At 39.9% G+C, this 27,559-nt stretch overlaps 2 protein-coding genes across 2 annotated transcripts; both read right to left on the minus strand.

Annotated features, from left to right (window-relative positions):
- Positions 1 to 32: 32 nt before the first annotated feature.
- On the minus strand, positions 33 to 16,307 carry esr1 (estrogen receptor 1). The gene is made up of 9 exons (XM_034699223.1): positions 15,701 to 16,307; positions 14,550 to 14,776; positions 13,404 to 13,520; positions 12,648 to 12,826; positions 12,187 to 12,340; positions 7,992 to 8,130; positions 5,365 to 5,498; positions 4,619 to 4,802; positions 33 to 4,156 (listed from the first exon to the last, which is right to left on the minus strand). Exons 1-9 carry the CDS (start codon positions 16,138 to 16,140, stop codon positions 3,847 to 3,849), a joined length of 1,884 nt encoding a protein of 627 aa, XP_034555114.1. The 5' UTR covers positions 16,141 to 16,307; the 3' UTR covers positions 33 to 3,846.
- Positions 16,308 to 18,173: 1,866 nt separating this feature from the next.
- On the minus strand, positions 18,174 to 24,449 carry armt1 (acidic residue methyltransferase 1). Its single transcript, XM_034699224.1, has 5 exons — positions 24,177 to 24,449; positions 23,698 to 23,803; positions 21,266 to 21,507; positions 19,932 to 20,097; positions 18,174 to 19,849 (listed from the first exon to the last, which is right to left on the minus strand). The coding sequence occupies exons 1-5, from the start codon at positions 24,236 to 24,238 to the stop codon at positions 19,064 to 19,066; spliced, it is 1,362 nt and encodes a 453-aa protein (XP_034555115.1). The 5' UTR covers positions 24,239 to 24,449; the 3' UTR covers positions 18,174 to 19,063.
- Between the last annotated feature and the right edge of the window lie 3,110 nt (positions 24,450 to 27,559).

Here is a 27,559-nt window from a genome sequence, read left to right on the forward strand (position 1 = left end):
TTGCTAAGTGAGAGTAACAGTGCTGAGAAATATTTACCAATTAAAGCTTTTATTTTCAGGCACAGTAAACAAACACCAGTCAGGTTTGACTGGAGTTACACTGAACAAACCCAGTCTCTACAGACATGACAGGGATAAGAGTTTACATCTTCAGACGACACTAACTGCTCATCTTTGTTCACTCATTCACTCAAACTGTAAGAATGCTTCCTCTGCTCGTCTCACATTGATCAGCTGACAGCTGTATCCTTGTGTTTCAGACCACAGAACAGTGGTCAGTTCTTACATACACATCATCAAACAAGGAACAAATTGTATTGAATAACAGCACACTCTCATCACTTATTGATATCAGTGTTCAATCTTTAAAAACATATAAGCCATGAAATATTTTTGATTGGCATTGATTAAGTTTTGAAATTGTTTAACAGAAATGATCAGTGTCCCCTAAAGCAGCTTCTTAACCCTCCTGTTATGTTGCGGGTCAAATTGACCCTTTTTAAAGTCTATTTTAGACAATATATGCCTTCCAAACCAGCTTAATGCAGCATAAAAATCTGGGCAACATGTGACAGAAGAGGTGTCGTGTCAATTTATCAACATCACTTCATAAAAAATTCAAAATGTAAAATAAAATAAACAAAAATCAATGTCATGTAAAACTATTATATTTATATTTAGGGCTTTCCAATGTATATTAAAAAAAGTTTTAACATTAATTTTAATGAAAAACAAGTGAGTTATCCTCAATGAACCGTGATCTGAGAATTAAAGAACACCAATGGACCAAATCTTGATTTAAATGGTTAGTAATGGAGTTAAAAATTAGATTTAAAAAAATGTGTATTGGGATTTTTTGGGGTTCTGACACTTTTGGATAATTGAATATGTCCCAGGTCAAATTGACCCAGGAACATTATTGCTGTTCCAGAGAAACGAACATAACAGGAGGGTTAATGCTGACTGTCAGACCATTGAGTCTATATCAATGTAGCCTCCATCTCCTCAGTGTGAGAAGTGAAGCCAAAACACCTCCTCGATAGGCGCTGGTGGAGCCAAGACATGGGCAGAAGTGATCTGGCTAAGACTGACTAACTGAAGCACACATTTAACTGATCCATAAACAGCAAAGACCCCTCAGGTTTGTAAAGTTCACAGTGGGACAGATTCTTGTGTCGGTTTATGAAAAGTTCACTGACTCATGTTTGTGTTTTTACATTCCTCCTCTACTCTGCTAAACCTGTATAGAACACTGCGGGAGCCCGCATTTATCAACAGGGCTGTCAATAACTTCTCTGAAAATGATCACTTCCCTATAAATCAGCATAAGAACTAACCATGTTTGAGGAAAATTTGTATTTGTATTTTATAGTTTAATCAAGTGGCAACCTCCAGCTTTGAGAATGGAAGCCAATGCAGAAGGGTTAAAAACTGCAGTTCCTTGAGTGTCCACTTGAGGCTGGCTCCGGAAGTACCGGAAACCACATATACACAGATTCAAAACAGCTGATCTTAACAGCAGAAATAAACATGTTTACAGCCTGGTTCATAAAGGATTTTGTGATTTTTTTCATAACGCATAATTAGAGGCAGAGCTGAATTGATTGATAGGCGGGTACACTGAAGCTGTTGGCGAGGAGGCTCAAAGCCCGCCTCTTTACCTCTCACTAGCTCGACAGAGGTTAGGTTGAGTTCAGCATTTCCAATATGGCCGACGATCGGCTTCAAAAACAGCGCTTCAAAAACAGATGGGTGACGTCACAGATACTGCGTCAATTTATTATACAGTCTGAATTTGATCCATGTTCTGTCCACTTTGATCCATCTGTTTACACTTAAGGCTGATTTATACCTCTGCGTTGCCCCTATGCAGCAGGGGCTGACGCTGACATGAGCACCACATACGTGCGTCAATGTGTCCGTGTCGCGCAGCAATTCTCCGCCGAAATGCTTGGGAGCAGTGTGGTCTCTCTGATAGCTGGTCGCCTGCTTCCGGCCCCGCTACGATCTCTGTTTACTTTTCCACAGAGATTCAGAGCGTGTTATGTTAATCTACAGCTGATACATGTTGCTGTTTATCATACAGCTATGATTACAGGGAAATACAAGCCACCGAGCGGACCAATCACAGGGCTTGTGGTCCGCGTTGATTCTACGGGTAGTTACATTTTGGAGGAGGTGCACATCAGCTACGTGCGTTAGCCTCAGCGTAGGTACGGGAGCTACGCGGACCCCAGCGTAGGCTACGCCGTCGATTGGACACAGAAGTATAAATCAGCCTTAAGGAGACAGGTTTTATGACCTGTACTGCAGCCAGTCTCCAGGAGGAGCTCTAACAGTTTGGGCTTCACATGGGGGAGCTGTTGTGCTGTCAAGACAAGCACAAAGCATGTTTCAGTGCTGTCACAAAGACAGACGAGTGAGTGGAGGGAGCACCATTTCTTTTCTTATTTAGAAAACTCTCTCTGGTACTTTGCAGTAAAAAGTATCTTAAAGCTGGGGTTGGTAGTCAGATTTAGATACACCTTTTATTATACTGATTAAAATGGTCTTTATGTCCTGATGGCAATCAATACATAATGTGTTCTTAAAAAAGAGCGGAAAAAAAGCTGCTATCTACAGCCAGAGTAAACCTGGGAAAACACCGACCAATCCCTGCCATCAGGAGCCAAATTATGAAACCAATCAAATCCCGTCCTGCCGTTCTGTCCGCCTCCTGCACGTACATTACATGTTTGTTTGTGTTTGTAACTTTCACTATGATAATGTTTTGGTGATTTCACTGCTGAGTGAGACATGAATTGACGTAATGCAAAACACAAACGATGTGCTGAGGACCGGTTTTGAATCAGTCGCGATCATATTGTCACGAATCAGCGGCGCTTGAGCATGTGAGCGGGGGAGTCGTTTTGGAGGAGCTCCAGGTGAGGGGGGGAGGGGTTAGACAGAGTCCTGAAGAAATGCTACATTCAAATTCATGCTAGTTTTCTGTGACTACCAACCCTAGCTTTAAGAGGAAAGCATATGAATGTTTCTGTATCAGTAATCTTGGATCTAATTGAATCCCTTCGGGAGCATGTAGGTACATAAGAGGCGTTTAAATCCAGCCAAACTCTGTCTGTTTTCACTGAATGAGAGGATGAAGAGTAACAGGTTTTAGCTTTGAACATGCTTAGTGCGACTCACAAAACATGGCCTCACATTTCTCTAACGCACACACAAATTAACACAAAACTTTAAGAAAGCGTAAATGAAACATACTACACACAAAGAGCATTCCATAGGGTATAAAGAAAAAAGCTGTCTTCCTGAACCGTGTCATCGATACAGTTTGATCGTGTTACTTTCAGCTGGTCGAGATTCACTTCATTTTTATATCAAATTTTTAAAACTGTGTGCATAAAACCTACATCAATAAATTACACTTTGATTTGAGTTTACCATACGTAGCATGAAATGATGCTACATGTACAAGTAAAATAATGCCATCATATTTAGCATGTCATCATGTTCAAGTACAGTAATGCCCAACAGCCCCTTAAACCCAAGAGGAAGTGCACTTTGGTTGAGGCGAGTAAAAGGAAAAATTAGCTGCTTGAGAGTCACGATATGACCGAACACCAGGAAACAATAAGCTGTAGAAGATAGAAGATTAACTGCGTCAAAGCTCACATTGTCATGAAGTAGAGTAGTGCAGAGGAAAAATTACTCCCTTCATCAGCTGTAAAGAAAACAATTACTTCATTCATAAATAATTATCTCATGAAATCAATTTAAATCTACTTCATCTGTCTTCCTTAAAATCATTTCACTCCATACATCATCTAAAAAAACCACATCAGACCTTCATAGGATGTGAGTGCAGTCAGAGCGGGACCCTCCATACTGCAGGACCCCTTGACTTGTGGGGGTTTTGTTGGGGCTGTCTTGGCTGACTCTGGGCCCAGCTGAGGTGGAGCTGCTGCTGCTACTGCTGCTGTTGTTGGTGTTGTTGGTGTTGCTGATGTATGCGGGCTCTCCGTCAGTCTGGGACCAGGATTCTGCGGGTCTGTCCGGGCGGTGGAGGCGGTGAGCGTCCAGCATCTCGAGCAGCAGGTCGTACAGAGGAACCTTGTTCTTACACTTCATGCTGTAGAGGTGCTCCATGCCTTTGTTGCTGCAGGGAGCATCAACAGACGAGAGGGGAGAAGAGAGAGCGAGTTTAATGAGTCATTCTATTAGTGAGGGAAGCTTCACGCTGTTTTAAATCTCACAAAGGACTCGGATACATTTTTATTTCATAAAACACATCCTGGAAACAATATTCTAACCCTTCTAGTGATTGTTTTAATTTTTCCCTGCAGTTGTTTTTCTTTTGTAATTACTAATCAGGTTTTTACACACTACATTCTTCTGTATTTTCTTATCTCACAGTCACAAACACCTCTAGCTAGCAGCTCTGAATAAATATCATGATGTGTATGATGTTACAAAAAGTAAACTATCACTGTTTCAAATCATTAACCTACAAAACAAAAGAGTCACTGTGGATCCCCCGAGGCTTCACTCTGCAGAACATGTTGATACTGAAGAGCTTTTAACCTGACAACAAAAGTGACCTTTAGTGATTTAATTTCACCTCATGTGCCTGATGTGGGAGAGCAGGAGGAGCAGCTGGGCCTGTCGCCTTGACTGCTGGTGAACCGAGCAACCTGATTGGCTGATGTGATGGATGAGGGCGTCTGTGATAATGTCGAGCATATTCTGCACGGCCGCGCTGTCGTGGAGCGGCTCCATTGTGCCGGTGCAGAAAGAAAAGGCACCTGAGGGAGAGAAAAAAAATCAAATGTGACAAACTCCTGCTAATTTCAGATCATCTAGTTAACAGGAAGCTTAATGATGCTCAAACATCTGACTCACTACATAATACAACAGCATTAACTACAGGAGCCCACACAGCAATCAAGGGTCTATCTTCCTCCTACAGCTGTGCCTGTAGGGTCATCTCGTCTGTATTTCAGGTTCTCATATAGAAAGCTCAAACGCAGCCCTCGGTGCTGTCTCATGTTGTCATAGGAACGGTTATCAGGTTAATTGACGGTACAGGCTTTTCCAGGACACTCTGTTATGATCCTTGGAATCACTCAGAGCTACACCTCTGCAGGTGTAGTCTGACTCTGTTCAGTGTTTACTCTGGAAACAGAAACCTGCAATATGAAAGTGCTGTGCAGACAAGAACTGTAAGGAATGAAAGTTTGACACCAACAAAGAAACTAGAGAGGTTTGTTTTATGAAGAAGTGTTTCTGATGCACAGTGTTTGCTTAATGTTTCACAGGGTGTTAGCTAATGGTGAAACACACACTCTCACACATGTGCAGTCTCACCAGAGTTGAGCAGGATGATCGCTTTGAGACAGACGAACTCCTCAGGTTTGAGTTTAAGCATGCGGAAGCGGGAAGCGGTGGACAAAAGCATGTCGAAGATCTCTGCCATGCCCTCCACGCAGTCGCCTTCACTTCTAGGAACAAAGTGACAGTCAATATGAGGACTTCATTATTGTTTAGTGGTTATTTTTTTCATTTATTTTTGTATTTTTTATTGGAGCCACAGAAGACTGAATCATGCTAAGAAAAAAAAACACCCAATTTGATTCATTTGCAGCAGGTCAGCAACATGACTGGTTATACAAAAGGCACTCCAGAATCAGTCTCTCAGAAGTAAAGATGTGAGGAGGTTCACCACACAGTGAGAGACTGCATGAGCAAATAGTTCAGCACTTTCAGAATAATGTTCCACAAAGTAAAATGACAAAGAGTCATCTACCATACACAATATTATTCAAAGATCAAGATAATCTGGAGAAACCTCTGCAGAAAAGGGACCAGACTGATAACCAGTGGTGGACAGTAACAAAGTACATTTACTTGAGTACTGTACTTAAGTACATTTTTTGAGTATCTGTACTTTACTTGAGTTTTATTTTGGGGGGAAACGTATTACTTGTACTCCACTACATTCAGAAGACAATTATTGTACTTTTGACTCCATTACATTTCTATCAATGCTCTAGTTACTCACTACTTTTGCTCTGAAGTCAGCTCATGAATTTCCTACTCTTTTCTGAAATCTGATCCCAAAGACAGTATAATGTGTTTGTGTAGTTCTGTTTGTCTCAGTGGTTTAGTCATACCTGTATATTGTGCGTCTCCATGGTTGAACATGGAGAAAAACACAGAGCAAATTTCACTCAGATCAGGCCGTTCATTTAGAGGTGGTAATGATGTCTATAATTCTCCACCTGAGCACCCATGGCCATATCTTCAGCCCATGTTAGAAGTTTTTGAAATGAAGAATGATATGTATTGTTTGAAATGTTCTCCCTGTTTCCCACTCTGCCCAAACATACAAACATTCACTGTCCAACCTAAGAAAGCGTGTTGAGCTACGTAACATTTGTTTCATTCCAGATGAACATTTCAAACTAAGTTGTCTGTGCTTGGAGTAACTTAGTTTCTGTTTTTATTCCATGGTATAGTTTTTAGAGATTTCAAGTAATGGTTTCTAAATAAACATGATGTAACAGAATGTACTCCTATGTATTCTTGACTGCAATCATGCTTTGTGAAAATACAAAGTTTTGAGACATTTTAAAAAGTTCTTTGAATACTTAAGTATTTCTAAAAGTCAGAACTTCAGTACTTTAACTCAAGTAATAATCTGACTGAACATCTTTCACTTGTATTGGAGTAATATTTGACCAGGAGTATCTATACTTTGACTTAAGTAATGAAGCAGTTTACTTTGTTCACCACTGTTGATACCTAATACTTGAGGGCTGTGATCATGTAGCCCTAAAGCAGCACTGCTTTAAAAACAGACATGACTCTGTAGTGGAAGCCACTGCATGGGCTCAAAATCACATTCTAAAACCACTGTCTGTGAACACAGTTTGTTGCTGCTTCCGCAAATGCATGGAATTTGATAAAAAAATGTTTTCGCCTTTTCCAATCAAATGTTGGCTTTAAATTATTTGCAAAATGTCCAATTTGTTTTAATGAACATTTTACGCAGAGTCTGAACTCTTATGGAATTGGGGTTATAGTTTTATTCAACTCTTCCAGATAGAGTTACAACAACATAAAAAAAGACCCTAAATTCTGAGCTGCAGTGAACCTGACTTTATCTGTGGCCGTGAAACCATCCAAAGAGCGGTCAGGTAAACATCTAATGGACTGAATCTCTGCTACGCTCCATTTGTCAGAACTGTTGGAGAATGATGGAAAGATGGATAATATCAGTGGTTGGAGTGCAAGATAAACTTGGACAGCACAGAGCCAAGGGAATTTGTCAACCCTGACCCACAGCGTTTTACTCATCATGTCCAATTGGGGGGGACACTCACTGGAGAAGCAGGCTTTAGAGATAATACTCTGTAATACACTTTTGAATCAAATGGGTCCATCAGACACATCAGAGGGTAAAAGCTCTGTCTGTCTGTCTTCCTCTCTCTATCTCTCTCCCTCTCCTCTCCTCTCTGATGTAGATGCTGCAGTTTGGTGAGCTTGTTTACTTTGAAAAGGGGGGAGAGGAGGGAACAGACTGTGCCTGCAAAAGCAGAAAACAAGCATGCCTCCCTGCATTTCTATTTTCCCCTCTCTGCTTGTCATGTAGCTCTCTCTCTCTCTTCTTCCTCACTCCCTTGTCCTTCCTCCTTTTCCATCATTCCTTGCATTGAGACTCTGATTAAATCTGTGTCCTGGTTGTTAGCTCAGCCCTGTAATGATGGAGGGGGTGCTTCAGGTTGCTCTTCTCGCCATGGGGAGCAGATAATTAGTCTTTCACTCTCTGATGGCCGTGTTGGGATGGCACAAAAGCTGGCAAGGTGTAAAATGGAAAATCTATAATGCTTATGTATCACTCTTAAAATCTGTGTGAAAGTGAGAGGAAGGTGGAAAAGTGGGGAGAGCAAGGGCTGTAAAAAGGTAGAGAAGTCAGAAGTAAGCCTGAGTACCGGTCCAGTATGAGGTCCTGAGCAAAGATGAGTTTCCCAGGGCAGTGGATGGACCTCCAGATGAGGCCGATCATCAGAACCTCAAGCCAGGAGCTCTCCAGCAGCTGCACCTGGTCATGGAGGGTCAGCTGCAGAAAACCTGGAAAGTTAAATAAAAAAGTTAATTTTAAAAGATTTTTAGGGAGGTGTATTTCATGGGCAGATATTTTTTAAGACACCCAGTTTAATACAATGTAAAAAATAGCTTCTTTTATTCTGAAAATCCCAGCATGCCCTGAGCTGAAATCAAACTAGTTTGCTGAAAGATGACCTCAAGTGATAAAGGCACTGCCACAGCTCATTCCTACTATTTTCCCCCTCGTATTTTAACTCATATTGTGGATTTACTTTATTGTAATTTTACTCAAAATTATGTTTTCTGTGTCTTTAATTTGAAGTAAACCAATAAGTATGTACGCCTGTAATGTCAAGTCAGTACTGGTGGGGCGCTGGTGGCCTGGCAGTCTAGGCGTCCCACGTATGGAGGCTATAGTCCTCGTCGCAGAAGTCGCCGGTTTGACTCCCGGCCAGTCAACCATTTACTGCATGTCTTCCCCCACTCTCTGCTCCCTACATTTCCTGTCTCTCTTCAGCTGTCCTATCCAATAACAGTGAAAAAAAAAAGTCAGTACTGGTTGTGGAGGGTACGTATTTAACAAGTGATGCTTGTTGGTATGTATGAAAAAAAACATTAGCATGGAGATTGTTTACCTTAACAATAATAAAAAAAAGTCATAAAAAGACACTCAGTAGTTAGTATATATGTGTCTCCTACATGTTGGACATTCCTTTTACAATGTGTTGATAAAAAATAAGTTTAAAACAGTACTCTGATGTCTGATGAACTATAGAAAGTGGGGAGTATGACATAAGGTTTATCTTTGGGTGGTCTACTTTGTACTTGTTGTGTTCCTGGGGGCTTTGGCCTCACCTTCCATCCTGTTTTTATAATGTCACAAACGTTTTGTATGTAAAATCTGTTTGTAAGTCAGTTTGTGTAGTATCCTGTTAACTGTTTTGTGACACCCTGTAATTTTAAAACTTGTTGTTTTATGTTTTATGTGAGTACCTGCCGTAGGACTACGGATGAAATGTAGCTATTGTGCTAACTCCGGCATATTTACATTGAGGCATACTGTTGAAATGTTGATTAATGTGCATTGTCCTAATCAAATAAACTCAAATTAAATTAAATTAACTTATGTCAATTAAATGATGTCACACTTGGAAAAATAAAGTACAAACAAATGTTTTGAATATCCACCAACATGTATAAAATAAATTGATATAAACCAAAAAATACATAACTATTTTTTGTTATTAAAGATACTCTGCAAGCAGACCAGGTAAGGATTCATTCTATAGTTTCACTCTTCATCCTATTTTAGCTCTCAGTTAACCATCATTAAAAACTGCTTATCATAAACCATGGATCACATTTTTAATCCTTACCAAATAAGTCATTTTGACTCAAGACAAAATCCAAACATGGTAAAAATCGGAGGCGTTAAGCTTTTGTTATATCAGTGCTAATTATTTCCAGCGATGGGTGTTAATCGCTGTGTGGTGTGGAATACTAACGCTCCCAGAGATAAGTGTTTCCTGTGCACCTTTAATCCCACTCATAAAAACAAAAATATGCCTTTCCTTGTTTTCTGGCACTGAGTAACTACCCCAATGAAACAATCTGCAATCTCTGCGCCCTCATAAGAAGCCTTATCGCTGGCACTCAGCTGTCTTAATTCATATGTAATTACGGCCAATTCATTCCCATTGTGCCCCTGCTGCTCTCTGTTTGGGACCCCTCACAATTAAAACTGTGTGCCTTTGAGCTTTTAGTGACGCACAGGGTTGTAACACCCCCAAATCAGGATTTACTCAATTAGAGAACCTGTCGTTGGTGTGTGTGTGTGTGTGTGCGCGTGTGTGTGTGTGTGTGTGTGTGTGTGTGTGTGTGTGTGTGTGTGTGTGTGTGTGTGTGTGTGTGTGTATGCATGCAAAAGGGTGATGTGTCCTATACTGCAGTTAGGCTCTATGGGGGTGCCAGCAGATTGGTCAAACAATCCTCTCAAAGGTGATGACTGTAATTACCATCACTGTAATGGCTCTGCGGCTGTGTGTTGGTGTGTGTGTGTTTGGGTCTTCACTTTCCATCACTTTGCTGTTTCCTTAGCACTCAAACTGACAACAAGCCTCTGCCCCCAGGTAAGTTATGCATTACATATTTAAGAGCCTAAATGTTTATAGTTACAATTATTTCAGGTTTACGAGTTGTGTATCTCCTTATCTTAAAACATGTGCTATACTAAACTGATAAAGTAATACATCTGTGATCCTGAAAGTTTTTCCTCTAGGAACTAATTATGTTGGTAAAAAGATAATAATTAGTGTAACTGATTTAAGTTGAAACAGTCTTGAAATATAACTCTTTATCAATCTGTTAATCCGATTGTATCCTCATGAAGGAGATCTCACAGTTAAGCGTGTTAAACAAAAACCTGAAACTTGTTTTTCCCCTAGATGACTAAATCAGTTAAAAAACAATCAGAAAGATTTAATTAATTTCAGATAACAACATTAAAAGAAAAAATTCAACTGAACTTTTAGCCTCTGTATTACAGAAAAGAAAGATTGTTGAGCTTTCGAAAATATGTCCTTATTTGGCGTAGCAGTGCGATGGATGTCACGGTGCTCCAGCAGGTCTGACTCACATGTTTTGCACCTGATCTCACTGAGGTACCTCTGAGTGTCTACCCAGAGATAAGGCCATGAGCTGGAGGCCAAATGTTTGGACAACTGTCAGTGGGGATCCATCCAATGATAAGCCAAGAGCACTGAGTGCAAGAATTATGTGTAAGTATTTGCATCTGTTGAAAGAGTTTGATTAAAACAGAAGGTCTGGAACTCAAAACTTTATAATTTATTAATCCCAACTGTTTTTTAGTTGTATGTTTTTTAACATTTCTTTAATATTTTTCCCTATCTTTAATCATGCATTAATAAGTAGCTACAGCTTAAAAAAAATAGAGTTATATGATCATTGTTTTCAAAAAAATTCTTGATGCAAATGAGTCTCACAATCTTCAACAGAGCTATTTGCTATTAAGACCAGAGCCTCATTACATTAGATCATTAAAGCTAGCCTGACATTGAAAAGTCAGACTCCGTGAAACCATATTTCTAAAAACTGTTCTAACACTCAGAGCTGGAGGGAAGTTGCGTCTGATTGATTCATTCACACATGCAAAATCTGTTAGCAACAATGCTAAGAATACATTTTCACACAAACTTGTTAAAACACACAAAGACAGGATAGCGGGTTCATTTTATACAAAGATAAAGGTTAATAGTTATTTAACTACAGTCTCTGCAGACTCTGAACAAAGCGTTCAGGATAGAAGTGGATATACAATTTTACCATGTTGCAATTTCATGAAGCAGATGCTTTTGTCTAAAGATCTGTTAGTAGGCACAACTATAGCAAGGATCCAGTCAGGAGGGATCAACATTAAAAATGTGCTACTAAGTGCATTATTATTATTTTTATCATTTGTATTATTTGTATTATTTATTTAATCATTATTATTTTAATCATTGCTTTAACATTAATTCATCTTATTTGTAAAAAATAATTATTTATTTATAAAAAGTTTTTATTTATCTATTTATTTCTTGTGTTCATCTGATCTTGTTAACTCTACCTTACTTTTAACTTTTCTTTCCACTCTTACTTATTATATTAATTTTATTGTATTGATTTTATTTTATTTTTAAGTATTTTATTTATAATCATGCCTTTTTAATTTTACTATTGCTGTTGTTTTCTGTCTCTCTGTTATTCTGTGAAGCACTTTGGGCTGCATGTTTTTATGTATGAAAGGTGATATATAAATAAAGTTGACTTGAGTTGAGTTGAGCTCTACCTGCTTCAAGTCCAATCTGACACAAGGCCTGACATGAAGTGCTAGAGGTAATGCACCAGGTTTGGAGAAGCAGTTTTGTTTGTTTATTTTAACATGAAAGCTAAATTTTAACCTCTGGTAAAGCCACCTGTCATTCAACAGGTTTTAAATCTATAACCAAAACTGATTTCACAAATCAATATAGTTCATAAACCGAATCTTTGATGAGGCCTCTGTGCCATCGATAGCACTACCTGGAAGCTTCTTGGCCCAGGCGATCATGTGGACCAGCTCCTTATCGGCCATGCTGGTGAGCAGGGTCATCATGGTGACCTCGGTGTAAGGTCTGCTCAGCTTCTGACGAGAGCACAGAATGGGTGGCTCCGCACCCTGGAGCAGGAGGAGCACCTGGAGGAACAACAGATAAATGTTAACACCATAAATAATATTTCTTATATAGCTCTCAGAGATCCAGTTTTCCTTCTGCTGAACAGTTGGCACCACAACAATTGCTTTTAAAAATCAATTTGTCATGTAAACACTGCTTGGCAGTACCTGCACCCAAATTGACTTGAAGCACTTTGTTACTCTTACTGATCTTGTTTCCTCTTGTCTAGATCTTTGCTTGTGTTGTTCTTGTTCTCGTATGTACGTCGCTTTGGATAAAAGCGTCTGCTAAATGACATTGTAACATTGTAACATTGTTAACAAGCACCTGGTCAGGAGGCATGCTTATGACTGCTGATTTTCCTCCTCCAGCATTGCTGCTGAGTTTCCTCCGGTCCTGAGGGGGCCCTGTTCTCTGCTCCCGGTCCTTCAAGCCCTTGTCCTTTTCGCTGGTACCAGTCCGCCGTTTGTCACGCCGCAAAACTCGCCCCCGGTCCTTACGCACACCTGAACCACAAATCAAGGATTTAATACAAAACACAATCTGCACGCAAAAAACTCATCAGGCTTTTTCCCAAACTCACACATGGCTTCATACCAAAAGTTCAGCGGAGCAGATTGTATGGATGCCCGACTGACTCAAGAAGTATGAAAACAAAAACTTGGGTGTGTTTTAATCAGTAGTTGTACTCCTTAAAAAGGAAATCACTCCAAGGTCACGTTAGAGTTAGTCTCTAGCTTATCTGCATCCAGCAGCATTCTCACATTTGTGCCAATCGTCTCTACAACAAACCCTGATTGTAGGATGACAATTAGTCTGTACATTTGTCAGAAGAGAGGAATCAAACAAGCTTGTTTGGCATACTTCAAAAAATTGACATAAAATAAGAATTTGTAAAGAGGAAACAAAAACCACACAAGGCTTTTTAAACAGTTTAACCAAAAAAAACAGGATGAAATAATGACAGAATGAGAAGTACTAATGCAACTGTTTGTATATAACTGATTTATAATGCAAATAATACAAAATAAAAAAACATAAAGAAGAGATCAGAATGTGCTCCTTGTTGCTGTTTCTACCCACCTCCCTTCATCATGCCCACTTCGTAACACTTCCTGAGGCGACAAGCCTGGCAGCTCTTTCTGCGATTCCTGTCAATAGTGCACTGATTGGTTGCTGGGCACATATAGTCATTGTGACCTGAAAAGGAAGAAAACCTATTACTTCAAGCCGCCCCATACTCCAGTGTTCACTTCATATTTAGGTTATTTAGTAGCCAGGAACACTCTATTCCCGATTTTAAATGGATCCGAGAAGGAGAAAATTAAAAAATGGCATCTTGGTTTTGTCATCTCCATGGAGACTATTGGTTCCTTTAAGACCGGGCTTCCTGTGAGGACTTATCAATATGCTGAAGCATCAAACCAAAAAACATGACTAAGCCAGCTCCAGCAGATGAGGCTTTTATCTGCACAGAGGCAGCAGCATGGAGAAGTTGTACACTATTTTTTATGATGGGTAAACTTACAAATGACTATTTTAATACATCTTTTAATCCCTTCATTTTAAACAGTTTCATAAGATTACAATTGAAGACACATTTTAGCTCTTTTTTCAGAAATTATTGACACTTCTTGTCTCTTTTGGTTCCAGAAAATTCACTATGTAAAGGCAGACTAGATTGCCATCATTTCAAATCAAAACTTTGTTTTTCCAGTTTGCTTTTGTTCTTCAGATTCAAAGTTTTTCGAGATTAAATCAAAATAAATATCCTTCTGTTCACTGCTCATATTCATAAGACATAAGACTGTTTTATGGTGTTGCAGGTTTCATTTTCCTAAATAGAAACAGTGAAAGACCTTGTTAAAATTTGAGCATTTCCCAATGTGGGGGGTGGGTGGGGTGGTGCTGGTGGTGGTGGTGGTGGGGGGTGTATAAAAACTGATCACTTATGTTGACATTTTGTTCTCTCATGCATTGTCATCATCACAACTGTGACTGTGTGAATTGTACTGACAGAATATTGTACAATGCATACCTGTGAAATCAGTCAAAAATGAATAAAAACAAAGACATTTTTTTTTAGCATTTCTGTACATTATAAGCTGCATTCAATGTGCACAAATATTCTTGATACTTCTCACATTCAGTCTGCACTCTAAACTTTAATAAATTATATCTCACAATCTGGTAAAGTTGGGGGACAACATCACAAATTTAGAGACCTACCCTGGATGCTCCTCTTAAAGAAGGCCTTGCAGCCCTCACAGGACCACACCCCGTAGTGGTACCCAGAGGCATAGTCACTGCACACTGCACAGTAACGCATCTCTTTTGCCATCTCGAAGCACCCGACTGCAGCTCCGGCCCCGGACTCCCCCACGCTGAATGACTCGTCGCTGGTGCCACAGTGGTCCTCTCTGGAAATACTCTGCTGGCCGGACGAGACGCTGGACCTGCCACACGTTCAATTAATCTCACACATCTTAAATATACTGACAATAAACTGTGATGCAGATAAAATAACATCAAAATCTGCTGCACTGCCATAAAACATACGCAGACTTGTTGTTTGAAAGCAGTTCAAACAGGCTTTCAGACATCAAAATTAAAGTCGACCTTCTCATTTGAATATCAGTTCCTAAGTAACTCCTTCGTTTTGTGGCAGAGACAAAAGCAGAGCACTATTTTCCACCTGAGCAAGGAAACAATCTGTACTTCTCTTGTTTTTACATATTGTTCCTTTCTCAAGGTCCTTGACAAAGTCCTTAATCTCTGGAATTAGAAACCAGGGCAAAGCTTGATCCTTTCTATACAGATAATGGACATGTTTTGTATAAAGCAACAGATTAAAAAAAAAACATTGTTATAATTATGTTTTGTTTAGAACTGCATGAAATGGAATGAACAAATAGCAATGCTATAGTGAAAGTCAGGTGGTAATATCTTCCCTACAGACATAAAACTTCAAGTCAAGGTCTAATTAGGGATCATATAAATTAAAGGGATAAAGTGAGAATTGATTTCCTTTCCTTATATTTCTTTTTTTATTTTGCAATTAAGTTCGGAGAGCTGAAGAAGCACGGTGAAGAAACTAATCTTTCAGGTGTATTGATCTTTTGATAGCACAGCTGTTATCAGTTAAATAATGACCAGAGTACAAACAAAACTGACCAAATAATCAGATTCAAAACTTGGAGCTGGGATCTCTCACAAATTACTTAACCCCCAATGAGACAGTACTTTATAGTATTAACACCAAAATATGTTTCAGAATCAGAGACTGACAGCTGTGAAGTCTATAACAATAACTCCACTCCCCCCCCCACAATAAAAACTTGATGCCACTCTGGTGATGTAGCCAAGCTTGTCTTCCTCACCTGTAGACGGGCGTAGAGGTGGTTTCCAGATAGTGGTGGCTGGGCAGGTGCATGAAGGGGCTGAGTCGGGGGCTCGAGGGCACAAACACCAGAGGACTGGAAGGCCCACTGCCCAGAGACTGAATGCTGCTATCAGAGGGTTGTCCGTGTGTGTCCAGAGAAGCAGAGTAGTAGCCGGGGGTGGAGTGGCCGTACAGAGGAGTCGGGGCCGGGGTGGGGGCGGCGTAGTCATAGGTCCCTTCCAGGAAGTCCACAGTGGCCACCCCGCCGGACCCTCGGCTCTCTTCGGGGTACATGTCACCGCCGAGGGAGGCGCGCCGAGGAGGCGAGGGATGTTGCGGGGACAGGGTCTCCAGCTCTGACAGGGCTGGGCTGATCCTGGGTCTGAGTGCCGGTCCACAAGGCTGCCTGCTCTGCGCCGGGCTCTGCCTGAGCAACATCACAGCACAACAGCACTGATATGCAACATGGTTTAGACTTGCTCTCTCATTTGCTGGGAGGGGGGAGTGGAGAAGAGTGCTGCTCCTCTCTTCTCTCTCTCTTCTCTCTCTCTCTCTAGTCTTTTTTCCAATAGAGCCTGGTCCACTATTATCCAGTCCCTTTGCCCTGGTCTGCCTCAAGCTTCCACCCACCAAGCAGAAAACATCCAAATAGACTCCTCCCAATCTCCTTAACATATTTTTTTTATCCAGCAGAGCATTTCTCCTACTAACTACTCAACTAATGTGTAGGAGAACAGGAAGGCTGGCTTGCTGGCTAAAGACTGAGACATAGTGATTCTCAAATAACTTCCCTGTACTTCACAATAAAATGCTCCCTTCTTATGTTACAATTTATTTCACTGAAAGCTTTTACCAGCTGCAGCTGGTACCCACAGACAAAAACACAAGTGTAAACTATCAGAGCTGTTTCACTTAGCTGATACACAGCGTGATGTACGAGTGGTCTATTTGTAGCCAGATTATTGAATACACCTGAGACACTTTGGTAAATCAAATCAGTGTGGAAATGAGAAACAGTAAACAGGACAATAGAGACAGAAAGAAAACCAAAATACAGCACTGATCACCTCCTACATGTGGATCTCCCTTGTGTCTGCAGGGTAACACCAGGTCTTCTCTCTCTACCTCCCACTACTCTCCTTACTCGACATCCTGACTCTGGATGGGCTCATTGATGCAATGGGAGATGTGGAAAGGTTAAAAAAAAAAAAAAAAGAAAGGATAAACAAATTTAAGATGCAGCCAAATCAATAGCCATGTGTTTTAGTGCCAGGTCACCATAACACAGCAAACAGAGCAGGTCAAATCTCATTCCAATGGCCAGTAATTACACAGTCCTGAATGAGGGTGTAGCTGGTTATTCTCATTATTGGCCCAAATTCTAAGTTTTGTTCACCCCTGATTATGAATTTGAAATACACCTTTAATCCTTTTTCATAAAAATCACAGTTTTCTAGTTATATGTAATCAAAAGAGAGAGAGAGATACATTAACGAAAAACATCTCTACCTGTTAATTATTACTTTTCCAGAGTATTGATGCAAATAAAGTTAAAGAGAATCAGAGATAGTGTTTGTGGTGTCAAGGGTCCGTTTATGTCGTGATCAAATGTTAAAGTCCAGACGACAGTTAAAAAAAACAACCCTAATAAGCAATAAAGCTCATAAACTATAAATGAGGGTTATTCCCAAACATTCTTAGCAGCTGTAAAATAAAAGGTTAAGACAGAAGTTAAATGTAGAAATGATCGAGGGCCCATGTTTGTAAGGAGTCAGGATGTTGGTGATAAAAACTCTAAATAGGTTGGGATTATTTCAAATTGATAACATCAAATTTGAGACATTAAGAAAGCTCAAATTGATCACAGGCGACCACATACCTCCTCTACTGAGAAAAATCTGATCATGCAGCGCTGAGGGTTCATTTTCTCTCCTCTGAGCAGCACCCTTCTCCAGTAAACAGCCCAATTTTCAGGACATTTCAGGTCAAGTAGAAAACAAGTAGCCCTGATGCTGACATATGTATTTAGCATTTCTCCTGAAATAAAATAAAGACATTGTCACATTAGAAAGCAGGTGAAAGAAAGGTGAGAGGGAATATTAACGGACATTTTCAGTATTTATAGAAACCATTTGCTTTTTCTAAAAATACTTTTTTCCGGACCCTCAGGCTTCAAAAAAACAACAGGAAACAACACATTTATAAATAACAGACATTTAGGCCTACAGGTGGAGAGTTATAATGATGGAATATTTGCAGTGCAACATCTCACAGTTATAGGAGATCAGTTTTATTATCATTTGGCCACATAAACTACTAATGCTGCACTTGACCAGTATTAAGACCAACTAACTGTCTGAATATGTAAAATTGATACAGATGCACATTGCAAGTAAATATACACCCATAAGAAAGCTAAAAGTGTACATGTCTCATGTTGTGAATCACAGCAGTCCAATCAAGGAGAAAAGAGCAGTCAATGCAATTCTTTATTAATTGAAACCAATGAATGAAAACCATATGTATCTTATAGCAGCAATAACAATAATCCAGTGAACATCCCCTCAAAGATACTGACACCAACATTAGTAATTCAGTAAAATAACAGAGTAATAATAACAGAGTGCCAAAAGACATCCATCTTTACCATTAAAGATACAAAAAGGTCTGGCTTCCCACTTGAAACCAGACAAGCATCACTGTTTTTGTTACATGGCCCAACTAACAGTCCACCATCTTTCAAACAGTCTTATCGTATGATTTGCCAAAGGTTAATTTTGTCTGCATGTTTTCATGCATGCAAATCATTGGCAGAGTTCATAAGCAAAAACAACCTGAGCTGAGCTGAATTAAAATAACTTAATATGACATTAATCGTCCCCCTCTGCATGCAAAAATACAAGTGATTGTACTCTAACATTAGAATTTGTGAGCCCATATCCCGCTTGATCAGTCCTTACAGTATGTGCATTAAACTGTAAACATTTAACTGTCACTTAATACATTGTGCATAACACATGAGCTATTTGAAATTTAAAAAAAACAACACCCTTGATTTAATACGTCTGAATATAAAACTGTCAGTGTAAACAACAGCAGCATTCAAACCATGAGGGGACAACTCAGGTAAATAGTGCCACCATTGCAGACATGTTGAAATCAGTGGTGAAAAAACTCCTCTAATATATATGTGACTACTTCTGTATGAAATGTGACTAAGTGCTAACTAATGTTAAAGAACAGCTTCAACAACTGTGTGCAACATGTGAGGGTTAGTTTTTGTTTTGTTTTTATGGCTTAAATAGAACTCCTGCTATGATACTTCTTACTCTAATGTCCTTATGATCCATCACTGAAGTCCTTAGGTCTGTTCAGACTTTGGGCTGTGGAACTGTATGACAGCATACTTGCCGCATGTCATCCAGTCTGGATCTTGGGAGGTGAGCTTCTCCCCTTGACCCGGCTGCAGACCGACCTGAACATTGGCTTTAAGAGTCCTCAGGCTGCACAGTGGTGCAGGCCCAAACCCTCGTAGCGCAGTATCAAAGCTCACTGCGTGATCCCAGTCTCTGTCTCCAGTTAGCTTCCTGTAATTGAGATCACCTTTGAACAGCAGCAGGTCTGCCTCCTGCAGGGTGGCGTACAGGTCAGGAGCATCACCTGCCATGTCACAGAACTCATGAGGCAGTGTCCAGAAAGGATGGTCATGATAGGACCACACGCCCTCCTTCATGTACCTCTGCCACTGGGCGCCACTCTTGGACATCCACCTGTGATTTGCTCCCATGGTCTGCCGAATGGTCCACTTAAAATCCTGAGCTGTGACATCAGAGACGAACCACGGGAGGGATTTGCCGTGGAAATGGACTTCACGGACGAGGCCGGAGGAAACCAGGAAATCTGCTAAAACCAAGTCAGTGACCAACTCAAAGCCAGCGTTGTCTAGAACAATGTCTACTCTGCCTGCTTTGGTTTTCTCCAGCTGACCTGGTCTCTCCAGGGAGGTAAGAGTGGACCATACCATGTTGGAGTCATCCACCAAGATGAAGGGCTGCAGGCTGTCAAGGGAATCTATTGGACTGGTCTTCTGGGAGTTTTCTTTGCCAGCTGAGATGGACAGATCACATTTGTTCCCCCAAAGAGAAACCTATGGAAAGTTTTTGTTATAAAAAGTATATATAGAAAAATAACAATGACTGATGTAAGGAGAATATATAGAGGACACTGACCTTCAGCAGTTTGTTAAAATGCTCAAACAGCTGATTCTTTGAGATGTCCTCCATGTTCTTGTGGAATTCCTCCAAGTATGTACACAAAGCCATCACAGCCTGCTGAGACTCAAAATAGCTCTGAGTCTTTCCCTCATTGAAGACGTCGTACTCGTTGATGGGAGGACTACAATTTAAAAAAAAAAAGAACTAGAATTGATGGAGAAGTACAACACAAGAAAAATACCCTTCTCTAAATGATAAGAACAGGGATGACACCAACAGAATAGTAGAACTTGTGGGCTGTTAATGTCATTATTTCAATAATAATAATAATAAGAAGAAGAAGAAGAAGAAGAAGAAGAAGAAGAATTTTCAAGAGCACTTTTCAGAAACCAGGTTACAAAGTGCTCTACATGGGAAGCAAAATAAAGCAACTTGGTCATAAAATCAGAAAAGGCAAAATCAAGAAATTAAACATATTTTAAAAGACATAAAATTCCTAAAATAACTATTGTATCCATCTAAATTGCACTGTTCTTTATACTGTGTATGTTTTTTTTAAATGGTGCAATTTTATCTGTGCAATAACTTACCTTATCTATTTATCAGATAGAATTGTACACTGTGTATACATCTGTAATAGTTGCCAAATTTATTCTATTTTATTTTATTTTATTCTATTTTACCCTTATCATTGCTATTATTATTGTTGTTATATTTTTAACTATGTAAGTACATTGTTGTATTCCCCTGTCCCATGTTGTAAGCTGCTGTAACAAAAGAATTTTCCCCAATGGGGGACCAATAAAGTATATCTAATCTTATCTTATCTTATCTCTTAAAATTTAAATTAAGACGATTAAACTCGATTTAACTCTAAGTGTGTGGACTTCCTGGATAATGCAGACAGGAGTTAGTTTGCTTAGATCATTTAAATCCATCAATTCATCCTTGTCTCTCAGGCCCTTGATCTGAACTATCTGCAGACTTTCAGAGAGACTGCTTTGAATTTAGATATCACCACACTACACTGTTTGTTTACTAATGATGCATTGCCATTTGGACATTCTGTTACTTTTTACAAAACATTACTTGAATCTTGTAGGCCTGAACTGATAGTCAAGCACATAACGATGCAGTAATTAATAAACATATAGTTTATAGACAGTCAAAATGAATATGTTATTGAAGTTTCCAGCTTAAAAGCCATGTAGACTTAGAACATTGTAGGCTTGATGTGATGACAGGGAACAAGTCTCAGTATGTATGACATAAATCTGAATACTCTGATTAAGCCATATACTTCAAGTGGCTACACAAAGCTCCCATTAAATCATGTAAATGCTACTCACTTCAGCCATATAGCCTCTTGTATCCTGCGGTACATGTAGCACTCAACATAAAGCCATGGAGACTTGAACCAGCTGACAGGCTCCTGGTCCTCCATCAGTGTCTGTTGTCTCTGCAAGTACTGGTTCCAGGGTTCTCTGTCCTGCAGACCGTCTGTTAGGTCTATCACCGGTTTATCAGTTTGCATCTCATTCCTCATCTTAGACAGCAGAGATATTGCTTGCTTCTCTGCCCGGATACCCTCCTGTATGCAAAGAAAAAGAGAAGTGAAATGTTTGTCAATAAGCTTCGTAACACCGGATAGAAACTTCTCGAATTCAGCTAATGAATGAATATTCTTCTTCTTCTTCTTCTTTGTGGTTAATGGCGGATCGCAAACAGCTTTTAGGTGCATACCGCCACCTACTGTACAATAGTGTGTATCATCATATCCTCATTAAATTCTTCCCATCAGTCTTGTGTCTGATGGGAAAATATAGAGCGCCCTCCTGACTGCTCTTATACCATCTGCCCCTCTTTTCCTAATGTATAAAAAGTGTCATTTAGTCCTGTATGCCCCACTCTGAGTCTCATTATGATAATTTCCTCCCTTCTTTTCCTTTCCTTATAGTTTTTTGTTATTACGGATTTTTGTATTTTGTAAAAGCTCCTTCCTTTCTGGTCTTCTTCCCACCTTTTCTGCCATATTTCCATTCCTTTCTTCTTAATTGGTTGCTTTCCCTTCTCCTGTCCCAAGAGGTATTTGGACTGTTATGTTCTTCCCCAGTGCCCCTTTTGCTAATTTGTCTGCATCCTCTTTTCCTTTCACCCCCTCATTTGCTGGCACCCAACAGAACTGTACATCTACACCACACCTGTGAAGTCATCACCTCAAGACTCGATTATTGCAATAGCATCCTCTACGGTTCACCCAACACCCTCCTCAACAAATTACAACACATTCAAAACTCAGCTGCACGACTTCTCACTCACTCCTGCTCCAGAGACCACATCACCCTCCTCAAGATCCTCCTCATCACCTACAAAGCCCTCCATAATCTAGCTCCCTCCTGCCCCCACCCTCTGGAACTCTCTCCCCCAACCCCTCAGATTCTCTCCCTCACTCACCAAATTCAAATCCGGACTCAAAACCCACCTATTTAGAAAGGCTTTTAACCTATAAGTGATTGATTTTTGTTTGTTTTGTTTTGTTGCTTTGCTTTCCTTTGCTTTTCTATTGTATAATTTATTTTCTTGTAAAGTGTCTTAGAGAAACTTTTAAAGCGCTTTTACAAATAAAATGTATTATTTTTTATGACTTTACCCAAATAATCATAAGTTTACTAAAAATGACCAGATAATGATAGATATGCATCTTTTGCACGCCAAAAAATACATCGCAATATTATGGAAAAAACATAAACAGACCAACTATATCACACTGGGTTAGGCAAATGCTTACAACACTTCCTTTGGAAAAGTGACATATATTATAAAAGGAAAAAGGGACGTGTTTGAAAAAATATAGGGACCCTTTTCTACCTTTGTGAAAAGTATTGAGCTGTCAGATGATGAGGAGAAGGAATGAGTTTTCTCTGATAGAAACCTCAATACATATCGACTGAATCGTGTGGAGATAATATATCTTTATTTTTGAATGTGTATTACCCTTTCATGTTATTTTATTTTATATATATATTTGCATAAAATATGACTTTTGGTCTGAGAAGAAGTTTGTTTTAATGTTTAATATTGGTGGGTGCTTTGGTTGTGAGGTGAGGCACACATCAATGTGTTGTTTTGTCACTAAAATGTAGGGACAGACCGATTATCGACCGGGCACCGATATTCGGCATTTTGACGCATTTCGGCATCGGCTTTTAAAAAAAAAATCCAACGGCCGATAAGAGATCAATTTAAAACTGGGTTATTTTGGCTAATTTCTCCCTGCAGTTTCTCATGCCTGGGACAAGCTGAGCAGCATCCATTGTGGCCCCTACAACTACTAGTGATTAAAAACTCATACAACCCACTTTTGCACTTTTTGTTAGAGTTTTAAAACAAAGATATCTATTGTCTAAGATTAAAAAAAAACCTTAACATGTTGCAAATCTGAAAAGCTGTTTAATAAACATATGCTTAAAGGCATTTAAATGTAGTTAAGTGTTGGAGTTTGTATTATTCAAACAATATTTTCCCTTTTAATGCAAATGAATATCGGCTCCAAATATCGGTTATTGGCCTCCTTGACTACTAATAATCGGTATCGTTATCGGCCCTGAAAAAAAACATATCGGTCTATCTCTACTAAAATGTGTATGAAACTCAATAAATATATTTATTGAATTTTTGTATTATTACTATTATTATTAAGCAAACTGTGTTGTAAATCAATGAGTAAATCTTGTGTACTTCTTGTGTTTGATGTGTGAATGCTTACTGAATATTCTCTTACCTCTCCATATTCTTCAAAGAACTTGTTCTTGTTGCGATGTATCGTATCAATGACTCTAGTGAGGATGGTCGGCAGTCTGTCTCTCACTGTCAAATAAGCAAATGACCTGCAGAAAGACAATACAGCTAATCAGGCTTCATCAATAATACCTCATGTTATTGTAGCAGGTGCACTGGTAAGCTAGTCGGCTAATTTACCTAGCACAATATGAAGTACATATTATGACTGCAGAAGGATATGAGCAAATGTACCATTACAGTCATATAAAAACGTGTCTAGTTCACTGAATCAACGTTGTATGATTTAATTTGTGCTTCTAGTCAATGAAAACTTATGACTGTCTATATTAGCACTTAGCTAATGCTGTTGCTTGTATTAAAATGACAGCCCTGTCGTTTACTTTACATCATGTGAGACAGCAGTATATATATCTGTTAATGAGCATAGTGACAAAGTTTTAAAATCAGCTGTCAACGTACCCGACCACTTTAGCAGACAAGGAAGGAGGAACTCCGTGCACGATTTCATCAGCCGCCATCATTACTGCCACAGGAGACCATTCAAATCCAAACTTTATCAATACAAAATCTCAGGACAGGAACAAAAATGTAGGTTTCTGCAGATTGAGGCTTGAACGGCTTGAATACAGATTACGGAACAGAGCAGAGAAGTGGTTTCTACCTTACTTCCTCTATTTCTGGAACAAAATATTTTAATTTTTGTTTCCTCCTTCCTCCTGAGACTTTGGGTTTATAATGAAGGGTACGGTGCTGCCATCTAGCGGTGAATGTATGAACTGCACTGATGGCAAAGTGTGGTCAATGCATGATGCTTCACCTAGTCCATAGTCTGAGAGTACAAATAAAGGAATAAATAAAATATAAAGCAACATTAAAAATGAGTAAATACATATATACGAAATAATAATAATAATTGATAATAAGTAAAAAAGTTAAATTAACAAATCAAAATAATTTTGTAAATATTAATTAGAATAACAAGAGAACTGAACAGTAAACTTTAAAGAAAAATAAATAAATACAATAAAATAATCACAAATCAGCCCATCAGAAAGTCAACGGACGCTCAGTGTTTTAAACCTGCAATATCCTTTTGTTTTCTTTTGCCACTTAAAGCTGTTGTTGGTAGGAATGGTGTCAAAAAAGTTACTTTTTTCTGCTGGGTTTGGAGAACAGGTCATAATACCCATCGGTACTCATTGGTAAGTGGAGTAATTTGAGACTATTGCAAAATCTCTGCGCTTCCCAATGCCTTTGTATCAAGCAATTTTATTATTCCCCTCGTTCCCGTTATGACGGACCAATCATAGCTAATCTCCAATCCTCCGTCCTGATTGGTTAAGGACGGCCCCACTACATCGCCCTGATTAGCTGGGAGGCCACTACTTCCTCATAGAATGAAGCGGCAAACTCAGGTCTAAAAGTATGAGTCTGATGCGGAAGTGCTAAAAACTGCAGTTCATCAAGGATCTGCTTGAGGCTGGCTCCAGAAGTACGAAAAACCACATACACAACAATTAAAAATGCCGATCTTTACAGCAGAAATAAACATGTTTACAGCCTGGTACAAAAGACGAATGTAGTCTGGACAGCTCATTTCTCGATCGGCACACACTGTACGGGGGTGAATTTTTTTCTAATGTGGTCATTTAAAAGATATTTGGATTACAAGTCTTCCATTATCAGAGGCACAGCTGACTTGATTGGCAGGCGGATCACTGTAGCTGTTGGCTAGGAGGCTCAAAGCCCGCCTCTTTACGTCACAATCGCTCGACAGCAACAATATGGCTGCCGCCGACGATTGGCCTCAAAACAGCACTTTAGAAACAGATGGGTGACGTCACGGAGACTACGTCCATATTTTATACAGTTGATAGTTTTCAGTTGCTCTTGAATCAAGCAATGTTATTATTCCCCTCTTTCCCGTTATCACAAACCAATCAGAGCTACTCCCCGACCCTCTGTCGCCCTGATTGGCTGGGAACCCACTTCTTCCGCATAGAACACGCACAACCATCTTTTGTGGGCGGGGTTACAGGAGCAGAGAGGGGAGGTGGAGGTGAGTGAGAGGAAATCTGGTGGGAAGGGGGAGTTGACATTCGAAGTCTCTCTCTGAACCGATGTTTATATCATGACTACCAACAGCAGCTTTAATGTTTCTTTCACAAACATCTTCATGTCTCATCCTTTGTAACTGTCCAGCCCTGCAGTGTGTGAGCCTGTGGAGTTCACATTTGAGTAATGTGTCCTCGTAGTGTTGGATCGAGGAGTAGTTATAATGTTGCCGCATTGCGCATGGCATTCTGCTGCTGCTGCTGCATCACCTCGAGCATCTCTTGTTGTCCAGAGCAACGGTTGTCATGGAAACATCGACTCGCCCTATCAGAAGGGGGGCAGGATTCGAACCCCTGAGGCTTTTTGGCGGGAAAAAGAAGGGGGGTGGCGTGATCTGGCAAGAAAAGGCATTTCTGTAATCTTTGCGATTAATCACATAAAAAATAAATAAATCTGTATTTATTTAGTGTTAGTGCTGTGGATGACACCATTAATTAATTTAAATGAACCACCATTATACAAATATTGAATGATTTTATTTCATTATAGACAATCCTGACAACCAGGATGACCCCTGGAAATTCAAACTTTATCAATGAACCTTTGCAAAAGAGCCAGTGAGTAGGTTGATTATTCTGCCTGTACGTTTTCCCTTTGTTTATAGTATCAAAGACACATAGGACGAAATACCCCCCCCCCCCCCCCCCAAAAAAAATGTTGGAGTTGCTTGTCAGTATCCAGTCAAATATCAAACCTTATGAAGTATTTATGGGTCTAAACCTATATAACCTTTATACAGTCTATGGTCTAAACCCACTAACTCCTTATAATATCGAGAGGCCACACAGCAGCCTACTTATGGGGAACCAGGATGGTCTCTATTCTTGATCCTCTTTTAGGAAAACGTGTCAAATGGATTGGATCCACCGATGACTACACCTTCTAAGCAAGAGAAACACGCATTTACTCTATTCTGTCGCTTTTTTCCCCCCTCTTAGATCAGCCCGGTCTCTAAGGGAACACGGTGGGCTGTTGTCAGGATGTAGGGTCTTGGGAGTGGGAGTCCAGCTGCGTCCACCTCCGGTGTTCATCACCGCCGGCCTCCCATCCCCCCGCCGGGCCCCAGCCTAGCCGGATCTGTTTTTCTAAACCGAGAGAGGAGTGACTCACCACTCCGGTTTCAAAACAGGCCACAAACGGGGGGGAGGGCGCAGTTAACGTTAAAGGGCCTGTTTAAACAGGTGTTTCAGCTCACCACGGAGCCGTGTCCTGCAAAAGTAGGCTCGGGAAGCATTTCATGTCCTGCAGCCTGCGTGGAGTCGCTCCAATGAACTAGTGCACTGACGTCAGGATTGTCCCATTCAGCCCCAAACCTCACTGTGGCGTGTCTTTCTCCACTTTTTAAGCAATTCCGTACAGACTGTGCTGTTGCATTTTGAAAATTGATTATTGCTGGAATAATCCATTTTGTGGAAACAAGAGGAAGCACAGTCACATGGAAGTCCAGTCTGCATCGCTTTTCAATGAGCTATCCTGAGAAAAAGAAAGAAAAGATAGATTAAGCAGGCAGAAAGCTAGTTACTGAAGAAGACCTGAGTCCTTTTAAAAAAAAAAATATACTGTATTTTTGTAAAGAGGCATAGGTAGACCACACAGCTCAGTGAAACAGAAACAGTAGGCCATCTATACATCAATAACAGTGGAAATACAGTCAGTGCATGCAGTAATGGCTTATTAATCCTTAAATGCTAATGTTCTTTTATATTTATAGCTGATGTTATTGTTAT

Source organism: Notolabrus celidotus, chromosome 13, assembly GCF_009762535.1.
Source record: "Notolabrus celidotus isolate fNotCel1 chromosome 13, fNotCel1.pri, whole genome shotgun sequence".
NCBI lineage: Eukaryota > Metazoa > Chordata > Actinopteri > Labriformes > Labridae > Notolabrus > Notolabrus celidotus.